The sequence below is a fragment of the Macaca fascicularis genome, chromosome 1, assembly GCF_037993035.2.
Source record: "Macaca fascicularis isolate 582-1 chromosome 1, T2T-MFA8v1.1".
NCBI classification, from domain to species: Eukaryota; Metazoa; Chordata; class Mammalia; order Primates; family Cercopithecidae; genus Macaca; species Macaca fascicularis.
Genome location: NC_088375.1, coordinates 226,435,245 through 226,459,880, shown reverse-complemented (window position 1 = coordinate 226,459,880; position 24,636 = coordinate 226,435,245). Strand labels below are relative to the sequence as shown.

The following is a 24,636-nucleotide window of genomic DNA, read 5'->3' as shown; positions in this document are numbered from 1 at the left end:
CATTTAATGGGTTAGATGTCCCCACTCTGCAGGAATGCTGTAGAAGATTCAGGTGGTGAGAAATACCTCAACAGACAAGAAAGCTACTTCAAGCACTTCCTTCGGCAAGGCATTTCAAACAAGTTTTAACATTGAAAACACCCACCCTTCAAAGAGCTTGAAGCCCCAAGTGTAAATCTTCCAGGATGCACAAGACTCCCCAAGCCCTCATCCTCCCATTACTACTTAATGTCCACACTACATTGTTCGGCACTTGGTTTCCCTCCAACATGCACTGTGGCAGCCACTCAGACATCCCAGGGAGCACAACCACAGCTCCCTATTTTCTCCCCATGCTCAATAAGCTCAGTAAATGCTTATGATTGACTAGTATTAGGAATAAACTAGGAGCATTTTACATTCACCCCATCTAGTTAAACATCCCAAATAACAGATTTCCAGAAAAATGTTGCAACAAATGTAAGTATTTATAGACATGCCCGGTAAGGTATGTAGCATTTGGAGAAATAATAACTAGACTAGAGTACTGTACAAAAGAAAATGGTCCACTTTTGTATGAGTCTAAGATATACTGGACAAATGGGTATTCCTATTTGTAAACACGGACATCTTAATAAAAATACAAAATGACTACATAAAGAAGAATTACATCCTTTAACTCATCTGGTGGCCATAAAATGGACAGAGGCACATGGACTTTTCTCCTGAGTCACCTGATAGATTTACATGATCAAAAGAAATTAAGGGCTTCAAATTTTTTTTTAAGAGATGGGGTCTTGCTAGGTTGCCCAGGCTGGACTCAAAGATATCCTCCTGCCTCAGCCTCCCAGGTAGTAGGGACTACAGTAGGAGCATCTACCATGCCCTGCTAGAACTTCAAGTTCTGAAGGGCAAATTCACCCCAGAGGATAGAACAAATGCCAGTATTCTGGTTAATAGCCCCAGATGAGCCAGCTTCCCACCCATCCCCAGTAAGGTGGCAGACACATAAGGGAAGCCATCTTGGACCTTTCAGGTCAACCCATCTACTAGGTGATACTACAGAGTGAGCTTTAGACACATGGCATGGAAAAAAATGGCCAGCTGAGTCCCACCTAAATTCCTGATCTACAAAATTATTAAAACTATAATGTATATAGTTTTAAGCCAATAAATTAAATATACTAAAAGGTTTTGGTTTTTAGAAATTTATTTAAAAGTTTTAGGGTTTTTCTTTTTAGCCTCACATTATCCAAAACATGTAGAGTTTGCCCCCAGTTCACAGGCTGGGCTTTACTTTGCGAAACTAGCCATGTATCCAGATTCATCGGGCCTGTTTCCTTTAGAACTTAATTATTCTTCCTATTGTTCCACAAATTACAGATTCTCTCCAAATGAAAACACTTCCCTCCACAACTTAAGGCCACAAACCTCTGACCTAATTCAATGTGTCTCATTAGCACATTTGCAAAACAGGGCACTTGTGGGAAGAAGAACCAAGTTCTGATCTCAGAAGTCCTGTGCCTAAGTCAATAATCATCAAGTCCCAAAGGTGCTGGATAGATGCTGCTCCAGCCCTGAAAATAATCAAACACACAAAAGTTACTATTAATATTTCTTGCCAAACAACAATCACAAAACCCCAACTCCTGTACATGGGAACAAAGCAACAACGGCAGCAGCTGCAAATACATAAGCGAAGCGTCACTGAAGAAAGTCTCCAACTTAATATTGCTCCCAACAGCCTCAGTGGTGGTTCACTCATACAGCAAAGACACGGGATAAAAAATTCCACAGACTGTTTTCAAGATAATAAAATGGCATATGATGATGACTCACTAACAGACTAAAAGGAAAAAATATCCGTCAACAGTCATAAGAAGCTTACAAAGCTGCAGAGATCTGGCACCACTAAAGCTCCTCCACCTCCCCTGGCTCTCACCTCCAGTACACACACATACGTGGGACATGCAAAGTGTGTGCGTTCATGTGCACACCCTTTAGGGATTAATTTGAAGCTAAGGTGCAATTGGCTAATGGCTTACTCTACTGCTTAAGACAGTATTTTATTCTTGACTGGCTCAATAAACCTGCTGAGAAAAATAAACAATGGATTTCAATCTTATAAATAATCTAGAACACAGAGCCGCTGTTCAAACATGAGAGCTGATTTACTGTGCACAACAAACAGAACAGGAAGGACCAGTGTGGCACAGTGAACCCCAAGTCCTAGTCCCATTGTCCTGGGACAGTAGAGTTCACAAGGGTTTTCTGTCTATTACACAAAGTTGAAGGCCTGGGATATCCAGGTTTCAAACTGGTCTTAAAAAAAGCATTTCAAAGCAGAACAGGTGGAGAAGTTTTGGTGGTGCCAGATCCCTGCAGCTTTGTAAGCTTCCTATGACTGTTGATGGATTTTTTTTTTCCTTTAGTCTGTTAGATTTTGCTCACACTGAAGAGCAAAAGACGAGGAAAATGTTTCTTTAAAAATAATGAAGAGTTTTCATGTCTTAGAACCAACAATTATCTACCTATGGTTACAATGTATTTCTAACCCATCATTTATACATGTGTGAACACACACACACATTTCATTTTAAGCAAATAATAGGGCCTGTTACAGGACTCTAAGGGTGCTATAATGAGGTATTAAAATGAGGTCCCTGCCCAGAAGGCTTTATATTCTATATAAATACATATACGCATTCATGCACACATGTGTACAGAATAAAAATGCATGGAAAAGAGGAATCAGAGTCAAGTACAAGACTAAAATAAAATAAATTTTAATTTTTTTTGTTTGTTTGTTGTTGTTTTTGAGACAGAGTCTCGCTCTGTTGCCCAGGCTGGAGCATAGCAGCGTGATCTCGGCTCACTGCAGCCTCGACCTCCTGGGCTCAAGTGATCTTCCCACCTCAGTCTAATAAGTAGCTGTAACTACAGGCGTGCGTCACCATACCTGGCTAATTTTTTGTATTTTTTGTAGAGATGGGGTTTCACCATGTTACCTAGGCTAGACTTGAACTCCTGGGCTCAAGTGATCCTCCCATCTTGACCTCCCAAAGTGCTGGGATTACAGACATGAGCCACTGTACCTGGCCAATCTTAATTTTAAAAGGGTGAAACAAAACCCAACTCTGCTGAGATGAAATGGGCCCTCTGTGTAACAGCAACCAGTCAGGGGAGGAGCAGAGCAGCCCCAGCAAGACCTTTAGAAATGAGGGAGCTTCAGCAGGGCACCATGGCTCACGCCTGTGATCCCAGCACTTTGGGAGGCTGAGGTGGGTGGATAACCTGAGGTTGGGAGTTCGAGACCAGCCTGGACAACATGGTGAAACCTCATCTCTACTAAAAATACAAAATTAGCCGGGCGTGGTAGAGCATGCCTGTAATCCCAGTCACTCGGGAGGAAGAGGGAGGAGAATCGCTTGAACCCGGGAGGCGGAGGCTGCAGTGAGCTGAGACTGTGCCATTGCACTGCAGCCTGGGCAACAAGAGTGAAACTCCCAACTCAAAAAAAAAGAAATGAGGAAACTCAGAAACCTTTCAGAGAAGACCCCTGGCCCACCTGGCCCCTTCACTAGAGGCCATGAAGGTAAGCACCCTTATTTACCTTCAGACATCCCATCCTAGACAGCACAGGCCTGGGGTTACCAAAAGCTCCCCCAAAATCCCAACTCTGTCAACTGGGATTGTTTAGACATTTCAAAAGTCAGCCGGGTGTAGTGGCTCACGCATGTAATCCCAGCACTTAGGGAGGCCGAGGCAGGCGAATCACAGGTCAAGAGAACGAGACCATCCTGGCCAACATGATGAAACCCTGTGTCTACTAAAACTCTAAAATACAAAACTTAGCTGGGCACGGTGGTGTGTGCCTGTAGTCCCAGCTACGCGGGAGGCTGAGGCAGGAGAATCGCTTGAACCCGGGAGGTGGAGGTTGCAGTGAGCTGAGATCGTACCACTGCACTCCAGCCTGGGCGATAGAGGGAGACTCCGTCTCTACATACATGCATACGTACATACATACATAAATAAAATTTCAGTAGTCAAATCCTGGGGATTATGATGCCACAATTGAGAGGATTTAGAAGAAGGATTTAAGATACCTGAGCAGAACAAAGAATTATATTTCCAAAGTGGGGTAGGGAGGAAGAAACATGGGCCATTAATACTCAAACTTAATTGAAAAATTAAACATCTCAGAAAACTCAGCTTAATGCAATTCTGGTTTCCCAAAGGAAAGTTTCTCCTGTTTGCTTTTCCTATTTACCTAACACAATTAATGGTTTTCAAATTACACATGACAGGAAAAAAAATTCTTACTGGGAGTGGGGGTACGCCTTTCCCATGTTGAACAGCTGGGACTGAGACTGAGGTTAATGTTTTGCTTTACTTTTCAAAACAATACTATTAATTTTTACTCTATTTTCCTAAGCATTACTCAAGGGTACAGTTTCAAATAAGATTAAAAACAAACTATTCAAGTATTATAATTTCAGATACATTTTGAAACTTAGTTTTAATGTTGGTTTCCTAACAGACTAGATAGATATATTTTTAAAATATCAGCAAGCTAGTTTTCAAAGTCAGAATAGATCTTACAAGGCTAAAAAAGAATCTACAATATAAAATACAAGCTCCAAGTGGATAAATCCACTGAGTATAACCACAGTAACCACAACTTGTAAGGCTTTCTAAAGACCAATTCAATTCTTCCATTTGTTTTACTAACTAATAAAATGGTAGAGACCATTTAGGCTTAAAAGTAATAAATGTCTCCATCTAAAAGTCATCCAGGTAACCAAGACACAGCCAAATCATAAGAAATACAGGTTAGCAAATACCAACAGCAAATAAATTACTGATCCCTACATACTTCTACATGAAGTAATACATTTCAAATAATTAAAGCATTCTTATGCCATTCCCACTAGTTTTCATATGTAGGATAATGCCAAGTTCAGGCTGTTTACACTGAGAACAGCAACTATCCAAGGCCCTTGGTTTAAAAAGTCACCTAATTTTTTAATACCTCCTTTTCTTTCCAACATCAGCACCAAAAGTCTCTTACATACATCACTTACACATGGGAATATCAGCCAGTCTCTCACAGATTACCCTCACTAAAACTGGACCACTGCCCAGTCAAATATCCATATAGTTCAGACTATCACAATTAATAGATTCACGCCTCTGCTCCATTTTAATGGGAACAAACTCTCAGCACAAGAATAGCTATAGGATCACAGTACTTACTGCCAAAATGCAGTGCCTGTTTCTACTGGCAATCACTTTGGCCTCAAATGGAAAATTCCAACTGTTTGTATCTATGTGAGCACAAACTATTAAGAAAAACAGTATGGCACATAAATGTCTTTCCTCTTTCCCATCTTGCCAGCCCCTCAAATAACTTACATTTCTTTTTCATATATAAGGAATGCAAGTAAAAGAAAGCAATGCCTGAAAACACTATGGTATTAAATCTTTAAGACTATGTAAACTTCATGTTAACAAGAGAAGGCCATCCTTACACATAAAAAGGCTTATTAGAAACTGAAAGAATCTGGCAAGGTCTAACTAAGACCGCATGCCACAAGGTAAAGAGAAGAACAAGAGTTTTTGTATAAAATAAGAGAGGAGTTACAATCACGTTTCTAGGAAAAAATGGGAGTGGGAATTGAGAAGAAAACTACATTAAGAAGTCCTGGCTTGCAGCTGGGTGCGGTGGCTCACGCCTGTAATCCCAGCACTTTGGGAGGCTGAGGTGGGCGGATCACGAGGTCAGGAGATCGAGACCATCCTGGTTAACACGGTGAAACCCCGTCTCTACTAAAAAATACAAAAAATTAGCTGAGCATGGTGGCGGGCACCTGTAGTCCCAGTTACTCGGGAGGCTGAGGCAGGAGACTGGCGTGAACCCGGGAGGCGGAGGTTGCAGTGAGCTGAGATTGCACCACTGCACACTCCAGCCTGGGTGACAGAACGAGACTCTGTCTCCAAAAAAAAAAAAAAAAAAAAAAAAGATCCTATTAATGACAATGGAAATAAGCCCAGATACTTTCCTATATGTTTTGAAATATTTTGTAATAATTAGAAAAACAAAATCAAACCCTAATAGTGAAACTTTACAATTTTAACAGAATTAAGACAGTATCATTTTAAGAATGATATACTACGTAGGCGCAGAATTCTGCAAGACTGCATTACTGTAAATAGCGGTGCTTCCTAAACTTTACTGTACTTTGGAATCCTCTGGGGAGCCTGTTAAAATGCAGATTCTGGCTCAAGAGACAAGGACAGGGCCTGAGAATCGTCCATTTTAATAACGGTGATGAGAGTGCTGGCCTGAGGAGCACACTGTGAGCGGTGAGGATAGACAAGGTAGAAGAGGGACAAGGTTTAAAAACAGAGATCTTCTAATGTACTGGTATGTGGCCGTGACACATTTGCACATTCTCAGCAGCATCAACTGACTAAGGAAGTTCATACTTTGTTATGTAACATTAGATTAAGCATTAATGAGGCTAGGAAAATTGTTTATCTAAGGTTATAATCTGAAGTTAAATAAAACTTCAGGCTGGAAGCTCATATTGAATGCTAGAATCATTTTTAACCTCTTAATATTAACAGAATCTTGATTACTCAGTCTTAAAGCCCTTTCTCAATAGTATTTATTCTCTGCTGCAGGAATATGGTCTATGCAAATGATATTTTGCCTGAAGAAAAAAGTACAGTTAATGGCCAGTAGTTATGTACATATTTAATAGAATTCATTCCCAGAAATGTGGCTAAGAAAGGTGGTTGATTTTCATGTTATTTATCAAATTAAAAATTGAAATCTCTAATACCTTTCATCCCATTACTTAAAGTTAAAAACGTCAAAACTGGCTGCCCTTTCACTGGGCCCTTGGTCCCATTCAAACAGTGACACATTTCCAATAGAGAAAATGAAGGCAAAAGGCAGGCTTCCATTTCCATTAACTTTCAATTTTTAACCCCCATCTCTGTCTTCCTACAAGACTAAATTATGAGAAGAGCCTCCTCTTTGGTCCCATCCTATACACACTTTGGGAGCACAGTTCTCACTTCTCTTCTTAAAAGCCTTAGATGGGTCCCATCCCCACACTCACCCATACACATTCTTTGGAGGGAGTTCAAGGTCCCCCAAAATCTACCCTGAAGCTATAATTTGGGCCTAAGTTCTACTGCATCCACTTATGCAACCTCCTTTCCAACCACGCTCATGTACTTTCTGGGCACGTTTTACAATTTCCTGTCTCCGTGCCTTTGTTCATAGTATTTCCTACGGCTGGAAAGTTGCTTTTCCTCCACCCTCCCAACCAGGACCTGTCAAAAATGAATCCTTCCTTCAAAGCCCAGTTCAAACACCACTCCTCCAATTAGTTTTCTAGGCGCCTCTGTGCTCACTTTGTAGGGCCTGAACCTCCCCCCACCAGGGCCCTTGGCACATTCTACCAAGTATGGCAGGCATGTAAATGTCACGCTGGCTCCCTGCAGGGCGGGATGGCACTTTGCTTCTCTTTATAGATACCCTACCCATTGCAGTGCTCAGTGGCTACCCAGAACTTGAAAAAGTTGAACTATATGCAAAATTTAGTTCTGATAATGGGAGGTGAATGAAAATGAGTTTCTGGTATAGTAAATATCAACGTACCACCAACTGGGATTACAGATGACACAAAACTTAATCTTTACTGGGCTAGGTGCTCAAAAATAAAAAGAAAGAGATGAGAAAGACAGCCAAAGCATGTCCCCTTTCACTTTCCATCTCCCTCCAGAGGCTAACACTTTGGGAATACCTCTTTACTACCAAGCTAGGGCAGATCAAATTGTCGTCTCACCAATCTTAGTTGCGTTGGAGACAAGCAATGGCAGGTCACTGAGGAAGTGGTCCTGGACTCCGATCCAGCGCCAGCTGAATTTGTCTAAGTAATAGGAGACACAGCTATAAACAAAGGCCAGGATTCAAGGGACAATCATCCAGGTGCCAGACACAAAAAGTCTTTGGTTCAAATAACAGACATGTCCTCAGAGAAGAGATATGTCACCATCGCTTGAATAATTATCTCACGATTTTGAAGAAAACTGCAATGTATAGACAAATCAAACAAAAAATTATTTTTGGATCATCCATGATTTTGTGCTATTCATAACATGGATTCACCTTTAGGTAATTAAGATTCTCTATCAGGCCTCCGATTTTTTCAGGCATTACCTTAACATCAAAGGTCACGTACCATCCATCTACCCAACAATAAGTGGCAGGGCTCAAAGCAGAATCAAGAGGCCTAGTTATCCACTGTCCTCCCAAAAGTTCAGACACCGGACGCTCTGTGACTTACACAAATATACTAACACCTAAGACTCTGATGTGGTTTATGACACACGGTGGCTTGAGAGAGAAGAGGTATACAGTCAAGGTGAATCTAATATGCTCCACCCATATTCCTGACTACATTTCACTTACTAATTATATACTTTATAAGCATATTGAGGGGGAGGAAAATGGTTATAGAGAAAGAGAGAATGGGGAAAAGAAGAATAAACTACAGGATATTTGCACAACCGTGATACTAAAAGACTTGACTTGTAGTTATTCTCTTGGGTACCCTGAGTTTAACACGTAATACCCATTCAACTAAGCCTCTATAAACAGTTGGGTTTTCCGCAATCACAGCCACTATTCCCACTTCAGTGGGCAGCAGTGTTCAGAGAAAAGCCAGATTTAGCTCCTGTGTAATAAACACCAGAAACCAAAAGAGCTAGGGAAGCTGTTTACGTCTATGCCCACCAGGAACCCTTCTCTGCTATAACCGCATGAATGAACTGGTACGAATGAGAGTCTCAACAAAGCTTCAAGACGGAGGTTGTTAACTAGGCGCTGCCCTCCCAAGTTTTTGGCAAGACAGATTAATGAAAAACAGGTAACTTCTTCTTAAACAGGCTCAGTATATTTACAAGCAGAAAGTACTGTACTCTTAAAAGCATTTAGCTACCACCTTATGTAGTATTTAAGGCAGATAGGAAGAATAATCATTTCCAAGTATTTTTATGCACTCTTTACAAACATCTCATTTAAATTCTCAAAATAATCAAAAGGATAGGAATTATCACCCCATTTTACAAACACAGGAATTAAAGGACAGAGGGGATGAATAAACTGCCTAAGGTCTCAGAGCAAGTATGTAGCAGAGGAGGCAAGAATCATCATTTTGCTCTCAGGCACTGCAACAAGTAATGATGTACAGGCATTTTATAAATACCGCAGCACCTACACAACTCTCATGCAAAGAAATACCGTTTTACAGAAAATAACTTCCCAGTGTTGTCAAGATTTGACCTGAGCTTTCCAATGAACAGCTCAAGGGAGACTACACAGTTAAAAAGAGATCATCAAGTACTATAGTTACCAGTAAGGCCAAGAATAGAATACAGGTCTGCTGATCCTCACACCAATGCCCAATGAGGCATGTTCTTTTGGATGCTGACACCCTTCTGAAGTTTCAAGTCACTTGAGAACAGCAAAGAAATGAGTTAATAATTCTGGTAGATGGAAGAAAATGTAAGCCAGGCATGGTAGCACGTACCTGTAATCCCAGCTATTCGGGGGAGGATCACTTGAGCCCAGGAGTTTGAGACCAGCCAGGGCAAGAGAGCTAGATCTTGTCTCATTTGAAAAAAAAAGAGAGAATGTGAAAAGTACCTAGATTACAGGAATTTGCTATAAAAAGGGGCATGACCATAAGAATTCTACCCAGCAAGTTTTGAATCAACAACACTGGTACATGCAAATCTCATCTTCTGCAGCAAAAAGTAAAAAATGACCTCTGCCCTCCCCTCCCTGTGGGCTGTGAATGATTAGCTTGGCTATGTTGATAACTAGAGAAAATAAGAAAATACAAGATGAGTGCCTCTCCCAGCTCATTATAATACTTACAGATTTACCCTACTACCAAACTCCTCCAGTGCAATGTGAAAGACAGCAAGGACACTATGAATATTTAGCAAATGTCAGGCAAAATAAATCCTCCATTGCTGCAAACAACTGTCTCATTAGTTCCAATGATGGTGACTGATGAAGACTTTGGAAATAGGAAGACTGCTGGGTGCCAGAGAAGGGAGAAGAGCTACAGGGTGGGAAACTGTGAAGGCCGAAGAGTGATGGGGAAAGGTCTCAGCAAAGAGGCTAGTGGAAAAGACAATCAGAGAACTAGCTCAAAAGGTTGGTGTACTAAGAATGTCTCTGAAGGAGAAAAAAGGCTATTTATTTACTGAGTCACACATCATCAATAAGAAGGGGCAATCAAGAGCAAAAAGAAAGAGTAGAAGAGCTTACCTAGGTTAAAGGTTACTCACATCTGCTTCCACTACGGAGATAAAACACTATATAAAATTACCCAGCATTTCCAAATGCCAAATGGGGCAGATTTTAGATTTAATGCTTAATCCTGCAATTATAAGTTTATTTTTTGAAACAGAAAGATTAAATAATTGTGAAGAGATTTCTGTATCAAATTCTTCACAGTTTGCAACTTTTAGCGGAGCACAGACAGAACTTGAGAGGCTACAATCCAGCGATCAAGAGAAATCTACTCAGTGATCTCTTTTTCACTCAGCCATACCAAACTTCCTACACTTGGGCAAAGGCATTTTAATTTTTAATCATATCAAACTTCAAGTCACTGAAATCCCCAGAAAACTTACAATATGTATCTCAATATTCCATATTAAATAACTCTAACCTGTTCTGGGAAGGGTAAGAAATAAGTTGATTATATAGATTGGCTTCATAATACATCTTAGTTTAATGCTTATAAACAGGTTTCTCTCTCTGTTTTTTACCATTCTCAATATGATCCATCCTAGCATATGAGATGCATAATACTTAAATTTAACTGTCATTGACTGATGTAAACCATCCATTTATATATACAAGACTATACTTGAAATCACAAAACCCTTCTTCCCCATGAGTTATCACTGTCCTTGAGGTGCTATACAGTAAAAGTGTCCAGAAAAACAGCTCATTTTTTAAAAAAGACGGAATTAAACAAGAAGTCAGTAAACAACACCCCATTTAAAAAACTAAGCCAAAAAACCCAAATTCCCCACACACTTTTATAGTAGATATTCTTCCATCCATCTCCCACCTAACTCCCTAAAAAAGCAGCTCAATGTCTAGGCAGATTAAACATGGATCACTTCTCCCAAAGTCCTGAAGAGTGTTTCTCGTTACTGAGTCCTCCCTTCACCCTCAGAGATTGGACAGTGGCTAGTCCAACTCCATCCCATCTGCCCTATCCTGTGGCCTAGCCAGAGGAAAGACTCTCTCTTCATCTGCCTCTACACCACCAAGGAAGGACATGAGGAGGGAGGCAACTACAGGGAAATGAGAATGAACTTCCCAGCACTCTCTTCATATGATTTTACTCTGCATTTTCCTCAGCAAATCCTTCCACCTCACGTTTACGGAGCGTATTTGTCAGTTCTGACCCCCAGCTTTGTGAAATACAAAGTAATTTTTTGTAAAGCTCCATTTAAGCAATTTACAAGATCCCCTTGTGTATCCGTCCAGTGGAAAGTGCAAACTTTTAGGGCTAGAATATTAAAGAGTTAAAACTCCTCTTCAAAACACACTTAAAAATGGAAAAAATCTCCACAGAACTCAAAGTATAATAAGCTACAAACCTCTAGTGTGGTTGATGACTTCTGCCAATTACCAAATTCAAACTAGTGATAAATGCTATTTCCTATTTCAGCCACTGTGTTTAAAATTAGATGTTAACTCTCCAACAATCCTTCCCCCACAACTAACCCTCTGTTCCCAAAGACCTTTCTGTTCTTAGAGTTACAACAGAAGTCTATGTTCTTCAGGCAGATAAGCATAATCTGTCACTTTACTATCTAAAACCATGAACTCAAATGAAAAGGAGAGTAAAACGGAGAAATTCTGAAGGCCAGAATTTCTCTGAGTCTGAGCACAGCGCAGGGTTAAAGGAAACCATTTCATAAGATCAAATGTGGAGAGGCAGCAGGAGCAAAGAGGAAAAAATCAAGTTACATAAAGTCCAATTGTACTCACTGTTTCCTTATTGGGAAGCAGCTCCTTTCTAATTCTGAAGAAGTTCTTCCCGTACTGCCTGAGTCCCTTAACGAAGCGTTTCTGTGATAAAAAGAAACAAATGGGATGTAAAAACCAAAAACAAAACAGGATGTCAGCAAAGCAAAGATATCTACAATCAGCAAAATAACAACCACAAAAAAAGTCTCGGCTAGGGAATACTGACGAGGTTGGGAGAGCATGTCAGCAGCTCAGCTGGGACCCACTGGCCAGGGCAGGCCCCAACTATCTTCATCAGAACCCCAATCCCACCCACCAGGCAGGGCAGCACGTTTAAGAGAAGGACGTCCTGCGTCTAAGGCTAAGAAGCAATCTGTCCCCTCTGCCACCAGGCACATTCTGGTGCACGAAGGTATAAATATGCTCCATGTTTTAATAAAACACAACTGCTTTCCCACCGGAGAACCAAGCTTCTCAGAAGTGTCGAGGAGAAAGGGGGAACAGAACCAAACCTGGTGACTCTTCTCCAGAAGGAGACCCTAGGGGGTTAAAGGCCGCTTTCCTTAATCCAAAGAATTTGCCAGGAGGCACCGGAAGGCACCAGTATCGCGGAAGCCCACCGGGAACCCGAAACCCAGCCGGCCGGCCCCGCCGGCCGTCATTAAAAGCCACTCCGAGCCACCAGAGAATAACCAGCACCCCTTCCGCCCTCTGGACGCCACTCGCCGCCCCCATCCATTTTCGCAGCAGTCTCAGACTCGTCCCCAACCCCAGCCCGGAGACTTTCACTTTGTCCCATGCCTCCCGAGCACTCCTCCCCGCCCCGGTGGGGGCAGCTCCTGGCTCCGAGCCCCCACCTCGGGGCTCCCAGCCTGGTCCCTCGCGGCCGACCCCAGCAGCCACAGGTAAGCGCCCGGGGTCTCGGGCAGCAAGAGGCCGCCGCCTGTCACTGGGCTCCGGCTCCACAAAGCGCAGGGCGGAGGCGGCCGCGGGTGGCTCGGCGTGTGACCGCGGCGGGGCCGCGCGGCGCGGGGCCCGGGGGGCGCGGGGCTGGGGCCGCCGCCGACGGGGGAGGAGGCAAGAGCGCGGCGCGCAGAGCCCGGCGCGGCCGCGGGCGGCTGCAAAAGGCGGCCTGGATCGCCGCCGCCCTCCTGCCCGCCCGCCGGGGCCCCGCGCTCCGGCCCCGGCCCCGCCCACGGCCCGACCCCCACTCCACGGCCGGAGCCTCCAGGGCAGCCAGCGCTGGAATCTGTGTCCTCCTTCCGACAGGAGAACATCAAGGCAGCAAAGCACAGAAACTTCCTCCCTACCGCAGCAAGCTTGGGGATAGGGCGCCCACGGGGCTGGGGCCCTTCCCAGGCTGCTGGGTCTCCAGCCCACGTTCCGGATGGACGAGGTCTGCAGCACCGCGGCCGCATGCCCTCCGCCCCCGCCCCACCTCAGCTGCAAAATGGGGGGCTGGCCCCGACGCCCCCCGTGGTCCCTTCCGGCCCGCGATTGTGGGCAGCCGCTCCCTCCCGGCCCAGGCATTAGCCTGCACTTCCCCGGGCGCCGCTTCACAACTAAATCACCGCGGAAGCTTCCCAGCCAATAAATCACCTGCCCACCGGGCAGAGGGTCCCTCCCACTCCCTGTGTTTGAGACCCGCCAGGAGGATTCAGTGAAGGGCCAGACTTAGCCTTTAAAACCAGTCTGCAACCTCCTATTCCAATAGTGGAGGCTTTGCGTTTTTTATTTTCACCCTTGCTGAGATATGACTCATCATTGTCAATTTTCAATATAATTCATACAGTTCGAAGGGAAAATCTGTCAAGGCACAAGAAAGCAGCAAGCTCTCCTCTAGTGTGAGGAGGAGTGACCTTTGTTACTTGACAAAAGTATCGTTTATATGATCAACAGGCATCCTACGCTGCGTGCACACAGCATATCACCGGGAGAGACGGCGCGGAAAGATGGCCCTGCCCTCAAGGAGCTGCAGTCTGCCCAGGAAGGCAGACAGGTAAACAAACCAGTCCTAGGGTCTGCAAGAAAAGCAGCAGAGGAACAAAGGGTGGTGGGTGGAGCTAGGAAGAGGAAGCAACTTACTCTGCTTGCTGATGTCTTAGAGGAAGTGACAAGGAAGAACGTGAGCCTGCCAGGTGGGCTCCAGCAGGGCTTCCAGCAGAAGTCAGCCAGGAAAAGGCACAGAGAACATTCTGGGAACTGCAAGGAGGACAGGGTGTGCAGAATGGAGTGCCAGCAGATAAGACGAAAGAGGCAGGCAAGGATCGGGTTGCAGAGAGCCCTTCAGGCTGCATGGAAGAGTTACTAATTGTAGGCTGGCAGAGAGGCTGAAGCTGGAGCTTTCCATGAAAAGAGTGGATGAGGACTGTGCCAGTGGCAGTGTGGCCTAAGTGTAGATTAGGGACAGACCAGTTAAAGAAGCCGGTGACACAGTTCAGGTATGAGATGAGGACCTGAACTACTGGCACACTCCACACCTCAGCAGTCATCAGAATTCCTGCTTCTTAATCCATTCTTAAAGTATTCAGGTATTTACTGAGCACCTAGCTGGGGTCTAGGAAGATAATAAAGGTCGCCATGGACCTTTATTCAACTGTGATTCATTTTTGCAGGTAAGATAAATATGTGTGAAGTCATTACAGAACATTCTGAGATGTTATCTGGCCAAGCATAAAGAAGTGAGGTACAGCTCATCAGTGCAGCAAGGGACCCAAGAAGGCTAGACTGCAGTAGTCTGTAGTAGTTCAGAATGCCTTCACCAAGGCAGTGACATCAGCCAGATCATGAGGGGTGGGCAGCTACTGCAGAGGTGGGAAGTGACTTGGTGACCCGGCCCTCCGCGAAGGTCAGAGGTGGAGAACGGGAGGTGGGTTATGGGAGACAGAGTCTATACAGACTTGGAGCGGGCAATCTGGAGTGAGCCAGGCTGTGGAACGCCAGGACCATGCAATCTAAACGTGGGCTTGATGCCAAGTGACATCTAGTAGGTCCAGTAAAAGAGGCCTACACAATGAGGCAACATGTGAGAAAGGCAGACTCTGGAACATCAGGGTAATGTGGTAGAGCTGGACAAATTCAGATCCTGTTTCTTCCATTTATTGTGATGTAATCCTTTGAACACCATCCATTCAACCAATAGTTACTAAGTACCTACTATATGCCAGAAGCCTCATATGTATTAATTCAAAATCTTTACAATTATTATCCCCATTTTACAGACAAGGAAGCTGAGGCACAGACAGGTAACTAGATCAACTCCTCAGAGACAAAGCCAGAATTCAAACTAAGCCCCCTCAACTCCACGTACTTCACCGCCACACTCTGTAAAATGCAGGCAGGCGACTACAGTGGTAACTATTTTCTGTTACCATTTTCTATGACTCTGTACTTTCCTCTTCTTGGGTCCAACATCAAATCATCAAGTCCTCAGTATTCTTCCTAAGAAGTGTCTTTCAACGCCCTCCTTTCCTGCCCATGCTAGTGGCAGTCCCAGGCCAGATCTTTCTCTCTCTTTCCTAATAACTAGCCTATTAACCATCTCCCCCAGCCAGCCATTTAAAAGTCTCTGCCAAGGAATTTTTCCAAACCATAGATTTCGTCCTGAGTCCCACCTTATCTGGCCCTTAGCCCCTACCTAAGAACAGCATGATGGTCTCTGCAGGACAGTGTTTACACTCCTTAGCCCTGAATTCAAGGCCCTCCAGGATCCTGGCCCTGCTCACCTTTCCAGCCAGACGTCCAGTAATGCCAACTGGCCCACACTGGGACCTCTGTCTCAACTCCAGAATCTGGGTAAGGCATCTCCAGGTTCACCTCAAAATCTCTCCTGCTCCCAAATGAAACCAGATGTCCAGTTACTCTCTCATTTGTTTATTTGTATAAGGCCTGCTGACCCCAAAAGTCCATAGACTCTTAAAGAATTACATCTTACACCTAGTGCCTCCCTCCATATAGCACTAGGCAGTTGACGCTCACCATATTTTTTGTCTCCTTTAAAAATTATTTATTTATTTATTAACGATGAGGTCTCGCTATATTGCCCAGGCTGGTCTCAGACTCCTGGCCTCAAGCAATCCTCCCGCTTTGGCCTCCCAAAGTGTTGAGATTACAGGTGTGAGTCACCGCACCTGGACAAGTGAAACCAACAATGAGATGCTGAGGGCCTGGGCTAGGGTGGTCACAGTGGAAATGGACTGTTGAAAGACAGGTCCATTTTGAACTCTCCTAATAGAGCTGACCTCTTGACTCCATGACGCCAAACTCTTCTGGTTTTGCTCATACCACTTGGCCTAATTCCTACTCAACCTCTAAATGCTGGAGTCTCCCCAAAGCTTTGTCCTAGGGCTTTCTGCTATATACATTGTCTCCCCATATGATCTCCACTGTTCCTTTGGTTCTAAATATCTATCGAGATTCTCACTGGTATTTCTAAGACTAAATCTATGGTCCAGGTCCACTAGGAACACTCAACTTGAACGTCTCACAGGTATCTCAAACTAATTACTTCCAGAAATAGGAATTTGACATCTGGTGGTGAACACAGACCTACCACAGCTGTCAATGTATATCAATACAATGCTATCAAGAGCAAAGCACCCTTGGCCCCACTTTAAAAAAAAAAAAAAAAAAAAGGAAGTAAAAGCTTCATGTGGCCTGTACTGTTACTTCTCTATGGAAAGCCACAAGGCCTCAAAACCAGCAAAACATCTGCTTCTCAGAGACCAGCCTTTACCTTGTGGTTTACCAGAAATGTAGAGTAGCCTTGAAAATCGAAACAAAGACGACCACTCACAGTAGTCAATGATTGGAAGGGGTCACAGGTGAAAGAGGCTTCTGTTGTGGTTATCTCCTTGCCCTCTACAAATTCACCTCTCTTCAAATGAAGACCTTGAAGTTTTTAAGACTTTAACAATTAACACTATTGACTTACAAATCAACAGGCCCTATAAGCCTCTAAATGCAAGTTCATGGACACAGTCTGTTTCTTAACAGTCTTGTAGTTGTTGAGCTGAAATTGGGCATTTCCAGTGCTGAAATGGAAGGCCTCATGAATTATTTCTGTGTCCATTAGTTTTTCTATCACTCCCAGTGTATAGATATTAGAATAGCAGTATGCCAAGGGTAAAGGAGGAAGGAAATGTAGACGGCGAGTCACTGGCTTGGCCACTGCTGCCAGAGCTGGGCAGCTCTGCTGTTTATGCTTGCTAGCTCATAGCCTGTCCACTCTCAGACACACGAACTGAGGGTCTTGGGATGCCGGCACTTGTTTCTCCGGTGTGTTCATGCCTAACCAACCCAACTATGTGCTGCTCCTTGGGAACACAAAATAAGTCCTTTTCTGTTTCTGTATCCCCACAGCCAGGTGAGATCCAAATATAAATATATATTTATTTATGGCAAGGAGGTCGTTGCTTTGTGTTACAACTTACGTTTATGATTTTGTGCTCTAATTTTTTTTTTTTTTTTTTTTTTTTTTGAGACGGAGTCTCACGCTGTTGCCCAGGCTGGAGTGCAGTGGCGCGATCTCGGCTCGCTGCAAGCTCCGCCTCCCGGGTTCCCGCCATTCTCCTGCCTCAGCCTCCCGAGTAGCTGGGGCTACAGGCGCCCGCCACCGCGCCCGGCTAATTTTTTGTATTTTTAGTAGAGACGGGGTTTCACTGTGGTCTCGATCTCCTGACCTTGTGATCCGCCCGCCTCGGCCTCCCAAAGTGCTGGGATTACAGGCTTGAGCCACCGCGCCCGGCCTTGTGCTCTAATTTTTAGATAAATTGCTATAGTTTTCCACTACTGAGCTGAAATTTCACATCACAATCAAAAGTTACCTACCTACAACTCCCCAGTAGAGAAAATTTAACTTCTGGCTTTAAAAAAGTTAAGTTACCTGAACCTAGCATTACTAGCCTTGGGTTTTAATAGAACCTGGAAAGCTCTATTTTGAATTTTGCTACAGTGGAAAGAACACAAGGTTCAAACTTGGAAGCCATGTGATCTAGTCTGCTCCTCTGTTCCAAAAAGGAAATTCTGACATGGCTGTTTAGACATAGCCACTTTAGAAACAGCTATATTGGAATAAAAATAACAATAACATAAAAATAAAAATAACCAGGTCAAAAATGCATTAAATTAATGTGTTCAAAAGTTCCTCGTGCTATTGCTTGAGCCCACCCCCTGTCAGAGTCCCCCAAGCCTTGTGCCTCTGCCTCACTGGTCTGCCTAGATACTGATCCTCACCTCTCCACCCTTGGGATGGCAGGTGGGCCTGGTGCAAGTAGCATCACCATTAACCTACTGATGAGTACAAACGGCATTTTTACACGCATCATGGTATGAAAAAGGTAGGGAAACACCACCCTAGAACAATAAAAATGGTGAACACTGAGCGCTATAATGTGCCAGCCACTGTCTTAAAGGCTCTAACGCACTGGCTCATTTAATCACCACAACAACTTACGAGGCAGAGGCTACTACTATTCCCATCTTATAGGTGGGAAAAGTAACCATATATCACTAAGTCCTTGAACCAGGCTGGGAGGATCAAGGGAGACGAGTGTAAAAAATCGGGAAGCCTCAGAGCTGTGGTGGGCCTAGGAATGGAGCCGAGGGTGCAGACCAGGGATGTGTGATGTGGCTGCTGCCTGTGTTTGCATTCCAAGATATTGTTTCCCAAAAAATCTACGTGTGGATAGAGAACACTGGGCTGAGAGTAAACCCTTCAGAGGGTAAGGTGTGCAAATTCCCCTTATCTACGTGTGAAACTCCCAGCACGTCTCCTTCTGGCGTCATCCCAGGTGCTGGACCTGACCCCTGTCTGCAGTAGCAAGAGAGCAGAAGACAGGGGCTGAGCTACAAAAATGGCTAAAAGATACCTCTGCATTAACCCCTGGCTGAGAGCTTTCAAAATTAACTCCCTCTGGTGAATTTTAACTAGTGTATCACAGTCAGAAACTCACCATGACTTCTGAAAAGCAACGTCTACTCAGTCCTCTTACATAACTGTTTGGAAAACACTGTAGGTATTAAAATGATTCCCACTGTGAAAATGGCTCCTTCTGTTTTACCCTGTTTACTGCACAAAATTTTATGTTAATAACTTACTGGTTCACAGGGGACAGAAAAGCAGGCAGATCTGCAAGTAAGCAAACTACAGTTCCCCGCAGAAGACACAGAGGCAGTGAGTAAGGGGGAACAGACCCATGGCTCCACAGAAGACACAGAGCAGCAGATGAAAAAGACATATCCTAAATGTTAAAGGTAAGGAGGGGTAGGGTAAAAAAAAAAAAAAGGGAACACGGATGCCAGCCAGAAGAAATAAAAAAGCCTTTCCAAACATTTGTATTACATGATGCTGGCTCTCACTGATAAACCACTGGATGAGAACTGTCCTTCATCCATATCATCCTGTTGGTTACAGATCCCACCACCCCGTATCTAAAGCACATTTCCTTCTGGAGCTTTACTGTTGATGCTGCTTTGAGATGTATCATTTGGCTTTAGTTTTAAATATTTAACATTTTAATGAAAGGGTGACTGGAGTAAGGCACTACTTTTTCAATAAAGAGCAACATAACCAATTTGTCTGGGAGGAGACCTGCCAGCAAGCCATGAGGAGCATTTCCAAAATTTCCAGTATAGGCTGCTCCCAATTTTTGCCTCCACTTTAAAAACACTTTGCACTTACTAGTGTTATTCCAGGAGAGCCAGTTAATAGTTTAATGAAACTAGTTAGAGTTTAAAGGCAGCAAATGGGATAATTTAAAATAATCATCCCATTTTTATTGATGATTCTCAAATCTCAGCAAATGGGATAATTTAAAATAATCATCCCATTTTTATTGATGATTTATTTATTGACATTTTACCCTAGCTCAGACTTGCACCTACACTTTCTATTCAGACTAATGTCCTCCGTAGTTTTAGGACATCACCATCCCAACTTGGGCACTGACAACCCATAGGCCACATCTTCCTCAAAGCGGCAACTCAGGAACCCAGAGAACTGACTGAAATAGTTCAGTGTTTCTTGAGTTCCCCAAGGCCTTCAGGTTTCTGTGCAGAGTGGAAGTGGTAGTGGTAGTGGCACAAGTATGCTAATTGCCACAATACACTCTCCAAGGTAAGTGTCACCGGGCCCATTCTACGGGATAAAGAAACTAAAGGTTAGGTAAATGAAATATCCTGGCCCATCCCACACCTAATCATCATCAGGGCCAGGATTCAAGTCCAGTTCTAACAATAAAAGCCATGCCAATGGTAACAGAGTGAGTGTGAGCTGCTAAGTACTTCTGTGTATTAACTCATGCCATGAAAGTCCATACATGCCATAGGGTGACCCAGTGCTACACTGGGTAGGCCCCTCCAGGCATTCCTTTGTCTTCCAAATACCCACTGAGGTGCAGGCCTATTACCCTTACGTTACTACTGGCACAAGTAAAACTTCTTCCTGCATATACCTTAAGACAGGGGTCTTCAGTCCCCAGGGTACAAACCACTACCAGTCCATTGCCTGTTAGGAACTGGGCCACAGAGCAGGAAGTGAGCGGCAGGCAAGTGAGCAAAGCTTCATCTGTATTTACAGCTGCTCCCCATGGCTCAAATTACTGCCTGAGCTCTACCTCCTGTCAGATCAGCAGCGGCATGAGATTCTCATAGGAGCATGAATCCTACTGTGAACTGCACATGTGAGGGATCTGGGTTACATGCTCTTTTTGAGAATCTAATGTCTGATGATCTGTCACTGTCTCCCATCACCCTCAGATGGGACTGTCCAGTTGCAGGAAAACAAGCTCAGGGCTCCTACTGATTCTATGTTATAGGGAGTTGTATAATTATTTCATTGCATATTACAATGTAATAATAATAGAAATAAAGTGTACAATAAACGTAACACGCTTGAATCATCCTGAAACCATCCTTCCCCCCAGTCCATGGAAAAACTGTCTTCCACAAAACTGGTCCCTGGTTCCAAAAAGGTTGGGGACCTCTGCTGGATACCACTGTAGTCTTATAAACACTGTTTAATTAACCTAAACATTTAAAATGTTTCCTTTCTTCAATAATAAATTAACTTTAGTTTACCGTAACTTTTTTTACTTTATATAGTTTAAAACGTCTCTATTAAACTCATGGGCCTAGCACCTCAAATCTCCCCAGCTTCTCTCTCACCAAGCCAGCCTGCCCTCTCTTAGCTACCTGTGGCTCTATTTCTGTCAGCTGCAGCAGAGTTCTCCAAGAAGAAATGCCTAGCTTGCTCTCTGTCCATTCCCACTCCTTCCATCAGTCACCATGCCCTCTAGATTCATTCTTCATGGAGTTCCCTGTTCAGCATGCTCCCCTGTTTTTGCAGGGGCTCTGCCAACTACAGGGCCACGTCATGCCAGTGACTGCACTGGTCTCCTCCCTGGCCTCAGTGGGTCTCCACACCCCTCCCCCGCAACATTCCAATTCTGGGCATTCTGTATATTAATGTGTCCTCTTATTTGAAGACCTGTGACAATTTCCTAGCACGTCCAAACTATCGGTCTGCTAGTTAACAGTCTCCACAATTGGGTTCCCAATCACCTACACCACCATGTAGTGAAGTCAGTTACTGCAGTACCCCATCCTGATTCCATTCTCTGGGTATTTACCAATGCCTTTCTCTCTTCCCAATCTAGAATGTCCCTTCTTCACTTCTGCGTATTCAAACACATCAATTCAACTAACATTCATTGAGCACTCATTCTAGTGAACACACTGTGCAAAGAGCACAGCGCGAGGCACTGTGCGAAGCGTGTTCCAGTTTCAACTCTATCCCTACAGAGTCCGCTCTGCTCTCTCTCCCTTCTCTGAAAAACAATTCCTGTTTACAACTAGAATGAATAACCACTTCTGTCATTAAAAGGTCTATAGATCTTCCACCAAATTGTGGATTCCTTTCCAGCAAGAGTTGAGTATTTCATGTCTTTTGTAATCTTCAGAGTGCCTAGGAAACTGTAACCAAGCAATATGATAACTGTTGGGCATGGGTATTGTTTTTGGTCCTAGAGTTTTCCCTAAAACACAATACATGTTTGGTAGATGGAAACAAAATTTCTAATCAACGTTAGATTTATGTTTCTTTTTATCCAAGAAGAATGGAGATGTAAATAAGATTTCAAAATAGGATTAATTACTTGGACTTTCAGTGCAGAAAACACTGTTTTATATCTACCAATCTTAGAGGAATAAAGGGTGTGATACTTGTTAAGGTACTTCTTAAGATACTTTAAAGGAAAGTCTACCTATACCTATACACAAACTTAAACTCTTGAAATAAAAGCACATGTCAGAGATTATATGCTGTATGCTGGATATCCATGAGGAAAATTTTCCCACAAACAACCTGGCATGGTTCTGCCACTAAATAACTACATCCCCTGTACTGGTAACTAGCCCTATCTCAGGACTGCTGTGTTCCTGGGTGCAAGATGGGTGTCCAGGCCTCTACCATCTTCAAAGTCTCAACTTCTATGTGCCTGGTTCTCTTAACAATGGAACAGTAGTAAAGCAGGGTAGCCTCTTGGTCCTACATAGAGACAAGAGGAGGACTGAACTATTTCCAAGAATACATCCTGTTTTGCATGATATGTTTTGTCAACTGTCTTAAATACCTTTAATATTTAATAACACCACTTCCACTTGGTTCTCCCTCTCTGGACATGTGTCTTTGAAATAAATCCTAGTTTCAGCACACACAAAAAAGACCTGTTTCCCAGGCTAGTCCAGAAGATTCTATGGTAATTACAACAGGATCCCAAATCCAAGACCCCTGAGTAACAGTCCATTTCTAAAAGAAGTCCTCTCTAGGGTCAAATATGGCAGCTGTTTAGCTGACACAGAGGAGTAATACCAAAGAGTTCTCTTTTCTGTTTCCTTTCTTTTCCTCTTTTTCCTAACCTTCCAAAGGCCAAAGAGAATGAGAAGGAGCACTTGGGAAGGTAGATCTAATATAATCCTGCCTGGCTGTTCTGCCCATCTCAGTCCATGAGTATCATGATAATGGGCAGCTCCTGGTTCAAATCGTTATTTTATTTCATCACCCCACCACTAGCAGCCTCCAGTTAAGATTAGCTATAGAAACATAACACAAAGGGTGACTGAAGTGCCAGGTCTTTCAGTGTGTGAGGCCAGCAAGAGTCCAACAGCCCCTAAATGTCCCAGCTGACTCTTCTGATGATGTGCCCAGAAATGTCTACAAAAGCTGAGCAGCTGTCAACTCAACACTTCCTGCCACACCTGCGCTATCACTGGAATCAGAGAATGATAAAGCTAGAAGGAATCATTAGACAACTATGCTGGTTGAAGCCCTCATATTACAGATGAGAACCATAAATCATTTAACTGAAATTAAACCAACAAATCAAACCACACATACCCACAAAATCTTTACATTTGTGACAAACTATATTTTCTAGAGGTGGCCACTCCAATACAGATTCCATCCCATATGCTCTTGCAATGTGATAATGACACTCCTTCATTTTCAGGTGGGTCTCTCTGTTCTCCTGAGCCTGGGGAAACCTCTGTAACTGCCTTGACCAACAAAATGTGACAGAATGATACCAGGTGACTTCTAAGTCCATGTCATACAAAGCAACGCAGCTTCTGCTGGGCTCTCCTTCTCTGGACATGTATCTTTGAAGCCCTGAGTCCGGCTTGCCTTAGCCCACCAGGGATGGAGAAATGCTACAGAAGCCCTAGCTATTCTAGTCCCCAGCCATCTGAGTCTTCCTAGCCCAGACTCGTAAGTGAAGAAGCCTTCAAGATGATTCAAATACCACCTGTCACTTGACTACAACCTCGGAAAGCCCAAGTCAGAGCGGCACAGTGGAGCCATTCCTAAATTCTTGTCCCACAGAAACTGTGAAAGATAATAAATGATCATCATTGTTTTAAGTTGGGCTAATTTTTATTATCGGGGTAATGTGTAACATAGTGATAGGAAACTAATACAAGATTCATCGCTAAAACCACTAAAAACTTTAACCTCTTAGTCACTATTAATTTAAGCAAACAAATAAGCAATCTTCCAATTATGCTTCCCCAATTTGCATGCCTGTCACTATCTATAACCTTACTCTGCTTCATTTTAAGGCCTGGCTCTTACCATCACCATATGTGATATGATTAGATGACATGACATAGGCTACGTTACTGAGTATATGAGGAAAGGGTCTTTGTTTTGTTCACTATTATATCCCCAGCACCTAGAACAGCACTTGATAACACAAAGCAGGTGCTTGATAACCAGTAGCTCAGTACAAGAATGTATCTGGAGGTGACTGGGCTTAGTCTTCCTCCAAGGCTATTTGACCTGTCATCATCTGTTCTCCAGTTTGACTCAACATCTCTTGATATATATTCATTGCACTGTTAAGTTTCTAACATCTAACTACTACTGACAAAACCATTAGATGTTCTTAGTTCAAACCTACTAGAGGAACTACGCCATCCCCTCCGTGATGCCAGCTCAGCATCCAGAGTAAAGCCAGTGATTTCCTTTGTCAACACATCTGTATGCCAAAACCCTTCCTAGGAGGTCTCAAATACCAAAT

General features: G+C 43.5%; 1 protein-coding gene and 1 long non-coding RNA gene across 36 annotated transcripts in view; one reads left to right on the top strand and one right to left on the bottom strand.

The window, feature by feature from the left end:
• Positions 1-24,636, bottom strand: part of RERE (arginine-glutamic acid dipeptide repeats) — a 468,002-nt gene that overhangs the window by 57,495 nt on the left and 385,871 nt on the right. For 17 of the 35 annotated variants that reach the window (XR_012426448.1, XM_065534721.1, XM_065534714.1 and 14 more), the window contains 2 exons: positions 12,083-12,163; positions 7,842-7,925 (listed from right to left, as the gene is read on the bottom strand). Coding sequence is in view for 23 of the 35 variants with exons in the window: in XM_065534721.1 (XP_065390793.1) it covers positions 7,842-7,925; positions 12,083-12,163 (165 nt within the window). In the remaining 12 variants the exon portion in view is untranslated. Of the gene's footprint in view, positions 1-7,841; positions 7,926-12,082; positions 12,164-12,287; positions 12,329-12,573; positions 13,191-13,371; positions 13,626-14,146; positions 14,296-24,636 lie in introns of those variants that run through there. The other 18 variants (XM_005544868.4, XM_005544866.4, XM_074021168.1 and 15 more) reach the window with 12 other exon arrangements.
• Positions 12,779-23,974, top strand: LOC102123720 (uncharacterized). Its single transcript, XR_012426467.1, has 4 exons — positions 12,779-12,966; positions 13,961-14,060; positions 19,170-19,315; positions 23,569-23,974. It is a non-coding gene; the product is annotated as an uncharacterized lncRNA (long non-coding RNA).